The following is a 12598-nucleotide window of genomic DNA, read 5'->3' on the forward strand; positions in this document are numbered from 1 at the left end:
TCTGCAATTCAGCCCTGGACTTAGGACTCTCATGTCCACAGAGTTGGTGACACTCAGGGTTAAGCCCTTCACTGCTGAACCTTGCTGGAATGAGATCAGCGTGGCGTGAATCTGAAAGGAAGTTACTACCTTTTGTGCACTAGTCCAGGGTTTAATCCCAAGAAGTCCAAATACAGAATAGTGACTGACATTCTGACCTGTAAACTTCTGTCTTTATTTATCTCAGTGAGGTGACAGTGACAAAACATTTATTTGGACTTGTTCATCTTGGGAATGCAATACATCTGTTCAGCAAAATCAATGACATCTTTGACAAGCACACGCACAAAAAGTAGTAACTGCACTTCAAAGGCATGCCACACTGACACCACTTTACCAAGGGTCAGAGGTCAAGATGCTAAGGAACTCTAAGTGACAATTCGATGGTGCTGAACACATCCCTGAACAACCAGGCAGAAAACTGCAATCACTTACAGCCACAAAATAACTATCTGTGATCAACATCGTCGTCCTCAACAAGTGACAAGGACTTTCTCACCGGCCCCTAATTGTACAGGGTTCAAACAGGTTTTTAACAACAAAGTAAGAAAAAACAAACATAAACACTTATTAAAAATGTCTAATACCACAAAGGCCCTGAATTAAAAAAAAAAAAAGTATTGTGTCAGGAACCCCAATGAATGACACAGTACTTTGAGTGACAGCTTTATGCCCCTTGAATGAATTGTCGTCTGCTACATGGATGAAAACTGTGATTTCGGTTATAAAGATCCATACAATGATACACATCACTGTTTTACTTGAAAATTTGAGTTTAGGTGAAACATTATGTTGCTGTGCTTTATTTATCACTGACTGAAACAATACTGTTTTTTTCCAGTAAAAAGATTAAAAAAAAAAACAAAACTTTAACAAACCCGGGCCATCCCCCCCCCCCATCCCCAAAAGTTTTACAAGGACATAAAAAAAAAAGCTTAACACTAAAAGTTGCTGATCGTTGCTCCTCAAAACCTCATTGGATAACACAAAAATAGTAACAAACTGCAAGAGGTGCTCCTCAAAATGTCAAAATAGAACACATTTTGTGAAAAAAACAAACCAAAAAAAAAAACAACAACAACCCAACTGCTGAGCTCAACAAGGCTAAAATAGAAACAAATCAACAGCTGACATATTTATACACACAAGGTGCTTAATTTTTGGGTGATAAATCTAGCTCACACCACATTCTCTCTAACTGGTACTGACTCAACATGATCAACAAGGATCTCCAGCATTAAGTATAAATCAATGCAAGAGTTGAACATAGCATAGAAACAATTGTATCATTTGCTGGTACTATGATGTGTTTTATATATATATATATATATATATATATATATATAAATCAGTTCATCACTGGTCTTAAAAAGGTTCAATACACAAAATAAACACCAATGCAATTCACTACTGGATAAAAAAAAAAAAAAAAGTGAGTTGGTATGTCTAAGAACCACTGAACAAAACACAAAACAAAAGCCGGTGCCATTCACTACTTGCTAAAAAAAAAACACCCAACTGAGTTGACATACCGGGAACCAATGAACACTTCTCATCCTCAACCAATGTCAAAGTGATAATAATAGTGTAATATCATATATAACAAAGTGAGGTCGATACATAAATAAAAACAATCAATAAAAATCCTATTTAACAAAACTATCTTAAAAATTTTTTTTTTCAATAACATCTTCCAAAAACATGTATATCGCCTTTCCATCTAACAGATCTTTGTGTATACAAAGCTACACACACACACATCACAGTTTGCCTTGAACCACATTATATGCAACAAGACAGCCAACACAGTTTCTGATTAACAAAGGCTTATCAGAACCAAAAACAATGTAATAAAGGGCAAACAATGTTATGAAGGGCAAACATTAAAAAACAACCAAAAAAAAAAACCACTCTGAAGATGATGACAGTAAAGGTCTTTGAAGCTCTATCAAACCTTTGACCGCTGCTCATAAATACGCTCACCAATATGATGAGTGATGGCCTAGAGGTAATGCGTCTGCCTCGGAAGCGTGAGAATCTGAGCGCACTAGTTCGAATCACGGCTCAGCTGCTGATAATTTCTCCCCCTCCACTAGACCTTGAGTGGTGGTCTGGACGCTAGTCATTTGGATGAGATGATCAACCGAGGTCCCGTGTGCAGCATGCACTCAGCGCACATAAAAGAACCCACGGCAACAAAAGGGTTATTCCTGGCAAAATTCTGTCGAAAAATCCACTTCGATAGGAAAAACAAATAAAACTGCAAGCGGGAAAAATTTTTTTTTAAATGGGTGGCGCTGTAGTGTAGCGATGCGCTCTCTCCCTGGGGAGAGCAACCTGAATTTCACACAGTGAAATCTGTTGTGATAAAAAAGAAATAGAAATACTACAAATAAAGGCAGTCACCTCACTGAGATAAATAAGACAAAAGTTACAGGTTAGCACATCATCCTCAACCATGATATGAGGAAATGACATCACAAATAACTTTTTTTTCCCCCATAGAGAACATATATAATATATATATGGTCAGGTTCATGACTTTCTTCATGTGGAGGCAATCCTGGCATACATTTCCAGCACAGAAGCAAACCTGCTCACGGTGATCTTTATCTTTTGTTGCTTATTATATAATCCAGCTGAATACACAGGGCAAAATCAAGATTAGAGAGAAGGACAGAGGGACCAATGTGTGATGTTACTGGGGGACAGAATGCGCATATACATACAGGTGTGTGTGTGTTTGTGTGTGTGTGTGTGTGTGCGCGTGCGTGTTTGTGTGTGTGTGCACGTGTGTGCGTGTGAGTACTTGCCAAGTACACACTAGTGTACAAGTATTTAGGCATCTTGTCCAAGTGCACGTGCGTTAAGTGTGTGCTGTGACAAACTTCACATGACAATCCTCGGCAACATAACAGTTCTTCAATCAAAGGGAGGTCAAAACAGTTCATCGGGAAAGCACTGAGGCTGACCTAAAAAAAACCCAACAAAGTAACAGATTTATGTACATGCTACACACCACCACAGGATAAAAAACATCAACCACAGTCCTATTTCAGTCACACAAGACACAGACAGAGAGAGGGGGGCACTTAGAGTATCATCCAACATCTTTTCACATTAAAAATCAACACACACACACACACACACACACACACATTCACAGATCTCCGATGCAAAACAGAGCTTCCTCAGCTCAGCATGGCTGGAGATTTCCACTGACCTGAGCACACAACATGAATAATTCACCGTTCCTGGACTAACTCTTTCGGAAATGATGATTTACCTGTGAATCCATCATAACAACTGCTATTGCACAATGTAACCTTTCAGTTTGCTACGACTCGACATGAAACAGAAAACACAATGCTAGTCTTGGGGGATAAATCTCCATACAGGGTCTGTCATATGTAAACAGGGCAAAGCCCTATGCCCAGAGTCACACATGCTGTTTCTTTTTTCTTCTTCCTTTATTGCTTAAAGCCTGGCCGAACACACAGGTCCACATCAGGCCTCAAAAACTGTAAATACTGATGCCATAGAATCTATAAACAAAAACCATATAAAAAAAGGAAAAAAAATCAGGCACAAGTACAGCGATATTCATGCGCATAATCCTAGAACATGCCTCCCACATTGAAAATCTGTCAATTTTTCAACAGAGGATAAAAAAAAAACTTACCTGACAAAAATATTATTTCACATAATCAACAAAACTGAATGTAATGACAGGTTTACAAAACCAAACATTACCAACGGGCACCTCTCGCAATCCATGCGGAAAATAATACAACATAGCAATAACACTCAATTTTCTCGTGCAGAATAAGACAAAAAATATTCAAGGCTTTCTAGCAAAAGTATAGGTGAACAAAGCAGCAAGACAGAAACAAAGAGAGCGACAGAAAAGAGGAAATTCCTTGCACAGATCATCCAGAAGGAGGGGATACTATTTACACTGACAGAGCTCCCCCAGATCATACTAGGAAATCAATCACACATACTAGTTTCAGTATCATTCACTGGTTGTGATATCAAAAGGACACACCAGTTGTGGTATCAAAGACTATAAAAGCCTGGGGTTTTGGGTTTTTTTGTGTTTTTTTTAAGGACAGTAACATCATAGCACTAACTCATGTGGCCCCATGCACTCAAAGAGTTTCGCAGAACAAACATTCTGCACTGCCGATAGTGAGCTTAACTCTTTCCATACGAACGGCGAAAGAGATGATGTTAACAGCGTTTCACCCCAATTACCATCATCAAAATATTGCAAGCGGAAGGCTCTTATACTGAAGACGTGAATGTTGACAAAGAATATCACAATTCTGACGATGGAAGCTAAAGGTTGGGTCATTCAGACACCCACTGGACATCCGAGGGGTCTGTGTAGAGGAGAAGAGAGGACTGGCCGTACTGAGTGAGTTAAACTGTTCATCTGCAGTTTCAATATCAGTAACGAGTTTTGATACCAAAACGATAAACTGGTTTTAGAATCAACGGGTGCAAGCACAGAGTCTGATGTCAGTAACATCACAGCAATAACCAGAGTCCCATGCACTCATGTTTTACAGAACAAATGTCAGCACTGCTGATACTAAGTGAAAAGTCTTCACTTACAGGGCCAACTTCTATTCCAGGAAAGTGTTTCACACCAAAGGACCAGGACAAGGCCACATGAGTGATCTTAGCATCTGACAAAGTTTCCTTAAAAGTAAAAATTTTCCTAAAAGTAACATAATTGTGTAGAAAAATTCTCACCACTAAGCAAAAATTTTTTCGGATGCTACGTTCACTTGTGCAACCCAGCCCAGGCCCCAAATAGTTATACGATTTTCATTTTCTCTAACACATCAATCCACTTTGGATTTGTACAAAGACGTCCTTTCCCAATTCAAAAAAGAAATTAATTCAAAAAAGTTTATAAAGGAAGAATATTCGACAAAAAACCAGGTCAATGGAGAACACCAGTACGCTTGAGGCTGCAGGCTTGAACATATCCCCAAACCAACACATTCACAGCCAACCTGTATCCAGGAAAGGCGATGGGGCAAAGGGAAGGGTTTCACAACGCACAGTTAGTTCCACCTGAACCTGGCGGTGCAACATGCATCCTTACCTCATACACACACACAGACACACACACACACGGCTGTCAGTGCATGTGCATCCTCACCTTACACACACACACACACAAACTGTCAGTTTACAGACATTCTCACCTAACACACACACACAGAGCGACAGACAACAACAACAACACACAATACTCCAGAAGCGTGGCGTCAATGCGGCTTGTCCTTGTACTTGAGGGCGAGGTAGGCGACGGTTCTCCAGGCGAACACCTGGATGGCGATGGTGGCCACGTAGCAGTGCAGCGGAAGCTCGGCACCATAGTGCCGCAGTATCGTCTCTGGCATCACCACCGTGCTGTTGCTGCCCTCCTCGCAGGCTGGAAGCTCAAAGTTGGTGATGTTTGTGCAGCTGCCAGGGACACACGGAGAAAGGGAAGTGTTGTCAATATGTGTGTGTGTGTGTGTGTGTGTGTGTGTGTGCATACATATATAAGACTATGTCTGTGTGTGTTGTCAACACATGTGTGTGTGTGTGTGTGTGTGTGTGTGTGTGTGTGTGTATACATACATATATAAGAGTATGTGTGTGCCTTTCTACTCCTGCCTTTTATGCATACCCCCCCTGCCCCCCAACTCTCCATCCAGCCCTCTCATACCACTCTCCCTGCCTAGCTTCCCTCCCCCCCCTCATCCCCCCCGTCCTACACACTCACACACAGACACACATACACACACCACACATTACCAGCCACTTGACAATAAAAACACATAGCTGCGTGTGACTGAAGACAACAAACATACATTCACACACACACTCACACACACAGACACACGCTCACACATACATACACACACCACACATTACCAGCCACTTGACAATAAAAACACATAAACATGACTGAACACAACAAACATACATTCACACACACACACGATCACACATAACAACCATTACACATACAACCAAATTAATACCAACACCCATAAATACAGCAAACCAATGTCACTATAGTCTAGCATTAAAAGGACACACACACACACACACAAAGAAAAGCACACAGGAAGCAAAGTCTTCATGGCTTATGTGTGCTTCTTGCTCAACAACAACAACGAAGCCGAAAACACAACCACCAAATCATATTTTGGCTCACCATCACAAACAATCGTATGTCCAACTACAGACTGTGTGCTATCTTAAGCAGCTCACATCAATCAGTATTTCATTGTTTCACCATCACTGATACAGATCTAACGAAGTTTCAAACTTACTATGTCCTCATCATGACTTTTCAACTACAATTAATTGTAACAAAAATCACCATGGAAATTTTCACAGACACAGACAACCGAAATAAGTATTGTTACACAGACTCATGTTGTGTTTTAACATGCACACACATGAGCCAAAAAAGATAAGACAACTTACGGCAGGGGCTCCAGGTCCCCTAACTCCAATATACTGATGGCGTTGTAAGGATAGCAGACGATAGACAGGTAGCGACACCACGTCAGCCATGGCGGCAGACGACTCACGTAAAATCCCGCTGCAAAGGGAGACAACACAATTCATCATCATCAACAACAACAACAAACAAAAAACAATCAAAGGAATGGACTTTAAAATTTTTCATTTATTTACTGATCTGTTTCCTGATTCATTTATCTATCTATTCATTTACCAGGGAGAGCGCATCCCTACAATGTGATTGCCACCTTTTTTTTTTTTTCTCTACTTTTCTGCCTGCAAGTGTATCATTTTTTCCTAACAAAGTGGGTTTTTCTACAGAATTTTGCCAGGGAGAACCCTTTCTTTTGCCGTGGGTTCTTTTACATGCGTTAAGCGCATGCTGCACATGAGACCTCGGTTTACAGTCTCATCTAAAAAACTAGCATTCAGACCATCATTCATGGTCCTGTGAAAGGGGTGAAAATACTGGCAAGTGTGGGGACTGAACCGGCGCCCTCAAATTCTCTTGATTCCAAGGCAGACGCGCAATCACTAGGCCACCACTCCACACAGGTTCTGTTCTGAGAAAAACTGGAATGGGGGTTGGGTGGGGAACTGGGGGGTGGAGCTGTTAAAAAATAGGGGGGGCGGGGGGGAGGAGGGATGTATGTTGCTCTGCACTGAAGCTGACACCTGGGTCACCCTTTCGCTGACATAACGGCGCCGAACAGACAAGGGGAGAGAGCATTTTTAGCTTGTCAGTTGGAAGGCTTCCTTGTCCCAGATCATGGGACTGGTGTGTATCTCAGGCCTCCCTGAAGGACACTGCTGGTCACTCGCAGCAGTGAGGAGATCGTCTCCTGACCGCAACAGCAGGGGACTGCCTCAAGTGCTTCAGGGGTAGAGGGCTGCATTATTATCAGTATCTTTATCATTCTTATTATCATCAGCAGTAGTATTCATTAACTCTCTCCATACGAACGGCGAAAGAGACGACGTTAACAGCGTTTCACCCCAATTACCATCATCAAAATATTGCAAGCAGAAGGCTCTTATACTGAAGAGGTGAATGTTGACAAAGAATACCACAATTCTGACGGCAGAAGTTAAAGGTTGGGTCATTCAGACACCCACTGGACATCCGAGGAGTCTGTGTAGAGGAGAAGAGAGGACTGGCCGTACTGAGTGAGTTAAAGAATATATTTATAGCACGTAACCACACAGCACTAGGTGCTTTACAATGACACAAACAAATCTGACTCTCTCCATACAAACAACAAAAGAGGCGACGATGACAGAGTTTCATCGCTATTGACCACCAACATGTTACAAGCGCAAGGTTCTCAAATTAAAACGATGGACAAAGGCAATGGATACCGCATTTCTAACGATGATCCTTAACATGCGTATTTGACCCTCTGCTTGCCTATACACTCGTAGCGGGTTAAGGCACTAGCAGGTCTGCAAACATATTGATCTGGGAAGTCGGAAAAATCTCCGCCCTTAACCCAACAGGTGTGCCGAGACCGAGGATCGAACCCAGGAAACGTGGGTGAGAATCCAGCACTCTAACCGTTCAACTACCACACCCGTCAAAACCACTGTTAATATTGGGCATCAGAACATTTCTTTACTGACTGACAGAGCCAGCCATGAGAGAACATGTGGGATAGTGGTGTAGCCATGATGCACCCGACAAGGAAGTGAGTGTCCATGGGTTTGAGTCCTTTTTTACCACCACCCCCACACCCCCTTCCCCTTTCCACAAGTCTCTGAGCGGTGGTCTGTGAGCTAGTCTTTCAGATGAGATGATCAACCGAGGTCCCGTGTGCAGCATGCACTTAGCGCATGTGAAAGAAGAACACTGCAGCAATGAAAAGGTTTTCCCTGGCAAAATCCTGTTGAAAAAATCCACTTTGATAGTGAAACATGCTACCACTGGCAAGAACAGAATGTGATTTTTGGAAGGGGGTGGGGGCAGGGGGGGAGGGGAAGATACTGCTCTTCCTGCTAACCAATGAACAGTCTGAAGGAAGAATCATTTTGAACTGACATCGGACTGTCTGGGAAGGGGGGCTGAAAGTACACTGTTTCAACTGCCAACAAATTACAACAACAAATGATATCATGTTGTTTTAGAGCCCAGCTGACTGCAAAGGGGCCACTTTAGGGCTGATTACCCATCAGGTCTTAAAACTAACTAAAGAGAACCAGAAACAATGTTACAAAAACGTCAATCGACACAGCGTTAAAGGACCGATTCACCCGCGTCTCATCCCAGTTCACGTAAAAATGTCAATCAGGTCCTACCTGCCAACAAGCCATACAGGACCAGTATGGAGGCAGTGGTGATCCCCATCTGTAGATCCCAAATGGCCGCACCCACAATGTAGCCAATGCCCTGAAAGCGACAAGGGAGTGAGGCGTTATTATGACACTGTTTCAGAGTGCCACACGAGGGGCGCAATAGCCGAGTGGTTAAAGCGTTGGGACTGTCAATCTGAGGGTCCCAGGTTCGAATCATGGTGATGGTGCCTGGTGGGTAAAGGGTGGAGATTTTTACGATCTCCCAGGTCAACATATGTGCAGACCTGCTAGTGCCTGAACCCCCTTCGTGTGTATATGCAAGCAGAAGATCAAATATGCACGTTAAAGATCCTGTAATCCATGTCAGCGTTCGGTGGATTATGGAAACAAGAACATACCCAGCATGCACACCCCCGAAAGCAGAGTATGGCTGCCTACATGGCGGGGTAAAAACGGTCATACACGTAAAAGCCCACTCGTGTGCATACGAGTGAACGTGGGAGTTGCAGCCCATGAACACAGAAGAAGAAGAAGAAGAAGAAGAAGAGTGCCACAAAGCCTCTAAAAGACAGTGAAGAATGTCAGTGAGGGTAAATGTAAAGCCGGCTAAGTGATGATCATGACGATCATGAAATGAGTACTTATATAGTGCCCATCCTGGGTCGGAGACCAAGCTCTAAGTGCTTTACAAACACAAGAGTCATTTGCACAACAGGCTGCCTACCTGGGTAGACATGACTGACAGCTGCCACTGGGAGTTCGTCATTCGTTTCCCGTGTCATTCAATCAGATTTCAGTTACACACACATACACACTCATACAGACATGCAACATTTTATGTGTATGACCATTTTGTTATTTTATCCTGCCATTTAAGCAACTATACTCCCGTTTTTTGGGATGTGCATGCTGAGTATGTTCTTGTTTCCATAACCCACCAAATGCTGACATGGGCTATAGGATCTTTCATGTGCGCATTTGATCTTCTGCGTGCAAATACACAAGATGGGGGTTCAGGCATAACAGGTCTGTACATATGTTGACCAGGAGAATTGGAAAAAATCTCCACCCTTTACTGACCAGGCGCTGTTACCAAGATTCAAACCCGGGACCCTCAGATTGAAAGCCCAACGCTTAACCACTTGGCTACTGCGCCCATGACTGTAAAGCATATCAGTGATGGTAAATGTCAAGCCTGCTACGCAACAGAAAAGCATGTCAGTGATGGTAAATGTAAAACCTGCTAAGTGACTGTAAAGAATGTCAGTGATGGTAAATGTAAAACCTGATAAGTGACTGTAAAGAATGTCAGTGATGGTAAATGTAAAACCTGCTAAGTGACAGAAAAGCATGTCAGTGATGGTAAATGTAAAGCCTGCTAAGTGACTGTAAAGCATGTCAGTGATGGTAAATGTAAAACCTGATATGTGACTGTAAAGCATGTCAGTGATGGTAAATGTAAAACCTGATATGTGACTGTAAAGCATGTCAGTGATGGTAAATGTAAAACCTGATAAGTGACTGTAAAGAATGTCAGTGATGGTAAATGTAAAACCTGATATGTGACTGTAAAGAATGTCAGTGATGGTAAATGTAAAACCTGATATGTGACTGTAAAGAATGTCAGTGATGGTAAATGTAAAACCTGCTAAGTGACTGTAAAGCATGTCACTGATGGTAAATGTAAAGCCTGCTATAGAGACTGTAAAACATTTTTAGTGGCGGTAAATGTAAAGCCTTAAAGTACTTTTTAAACTTAAAAGATATAATATACAGTAGTAAAAAAGTTCTTTTTTTTTAATCAAGCTCTATGCATATATATATATGAAAGGCATGAAAAATACTTTGACATCAGGATAGATTTAACATGCATCACTCATGCATGATCACACACACACACAAACACACACACACCAAAACACAAACACACACACACACACATGCAAACAAACACACACACACACACACATGAAAACACACACACATGCAAACACACACACACACACGCACATACACACACACACACCAAGAAACACTCACACAAAACCCCCACCAGAACCAAGGAGACAAGACAGCTAATTATAATAATAATGGACACTTGTTGAGCGCCCTCCTCCCCTAAGGGGAGCTCAAAACCCTTTACAGTAAACATTAACTCTCTCCATACGAACGGTGAAAGAGACGACGTTAACAGCGTTTCACCCCAGTTACCATCATCAAAATATTGCAAGGGGAAGGCTCTTATACTGAAGAGGTGAATGTTGACAAAGAATACCACGATTCTGACGACGGAAGCTAAAGGTTGGGTCATTCAGACACCCACTGGACATCCGAGGGGTCTGTGTAGAGGAGAAGAGAGGACTGGCCGTACTGAGTGAGCTAAAACAGATACGCACACTGCAAAATAGCCAGGGGTGATGGTTGGAAACCTTCAAAGACAGGCCAGACTTGCTGTGTTGTTAAGACATTCTTTATTGATTGTCGGTCTGCATTCATCAAACTAAAATATCAAGCGTGCGGTCACAGGTAAAAAGGCAAGACGTTAGTGTACAGAGTGAGTGATCCTCTACAGCATGAATACAGTTAGTGTCACATCATGCACAGTTCACCAGGAACTGGTGATCAGATCACAACTCATTACACACATGCAATAAAGGATTTAACGCACAAAAAAAGGATTTAACGCACAAAAGCATAAAACAGATTCAAAGACTATGCCCATTACAGAACTTAATTACTCACACACACACACACATGCAGACAGACACACACACACACACATACACACACACATACTCACACAAACACACACGCACCCCCTCCCCCAAATAAAACATACATACAAAACCAAGGACACAAGACAGCTGTTACAGGAATGTCTGAAATAGTTATAATTCACTTTCAGTTAGTTCAATCTTTCTATCTTTCAATTGTTCTAGCCTCTGCCACTTCTTTCATGTCTCTTTTTCTGTATCAGTCATCCCACCACCTCTTCCCATTGCCCCCCCACACCCCCACGCACCACGCACGCACACACATACACTACTTCCCCCCACCCTCTCCTCCCCGGTCTAATATCACTTACCAGTGAAAAGACGTTAAATCAAAGAAAGAAAGAAAGAAACACAAAACAGCTACCTGCGTGTTGAGGACGTTCAGGATGAGGATGGCCCAGGTGGCAAAGAACTGCGGCAGGCCCCGCATGCCGGCCATCCAGTAGGTCAGGGTGCAGAAGATGCTGGGCATCAGCACGATCAGCGGCATCTCGCTCGACATCTTGGCGAAGTAGAACGCCGACAGTCGGTACGCCCCTGCTGCCCTCTCCTTGACGATCACCGGCCTTTCTCCAGGGACTGAAAGGAAATGCACGTCCTTGGGTCAAACCGGTCAGTTACAGTTTTGGGGCACGGTATAAGCTCAGGCTTGTTGTTGCTCAGCTTTTCTTTTCTCTTTATTCAGCGCTGTATTTTGTCTTGTTTCTTGGTATCAAAAATGTTTAAACCAAGTTCCAGTTTCAGTTTCTTGAGGAGGCATCACTGCATCCAGAGAAATCCTTGTACGCAGCAGCTTAACCCAACACCAGCGCTTAGTCAGGCCTGGAGTGCATGCATATATATATATATATATATGTACATACATATATATATATATATATATATATATATCTATCTGTGTACCTATCAGGGTGGATTTCTTCTTCAAATTTTTGCCAGAGGGACTGCCATGGCTT

The 12598-nt window shown here is 42.4% G+C and overlaps 1 protein-coding gene across 1 annotated transcript in view; it reads right to left on the minus strand.

Annotated features, from left to right (window-relative positions):
* Window positions 1-979: 979 nt before the first annotated feature.
* The window catches only part of LOC143288276 (uncharacterized), a 64507-nt gene continuing 52888 nt past the window's right edge, over window positions 980-12598 (minus strand). The window contains exons 13-16 of the mRNA XM_076596623.1: window positions 12007-12221; window positions 8872-8962; window positions 6541-6658; window positions 980-5523 (exon numbers count right to left, since the gene is read on the minus strand). Of these exons, the coding sequence (XP_076452738.1) occupies window positions 5325-5523; window positions 6541-6658; window positions 8872-8962; window positions 12007-12221 (623 nt within the window). The 3' untranslated portion in view covers window positions 980-5324. The remainder of the gene's footprint in view (window positions 5524-6540; window positions 6659-8871; window positions 8963-12006; window positions 12222-12598) is intronic.

This window comes from Babylonia areolata, chromosome 12 (assembly GCF_041734735.1).
Source record: "Babylonia areolata isolate BAREFJ2019XMU chromosome 12, ASM4173473v1, whole genome shotgun sequence".
In the NCBI taxonomy this organism is placed as follows: domain Eukaryota; kingdom Metazoa; phylum Mollusca; class Gastropoda; order Neogastropoda; family Buccinidae; genus Babylonia; species Babylonia areolata.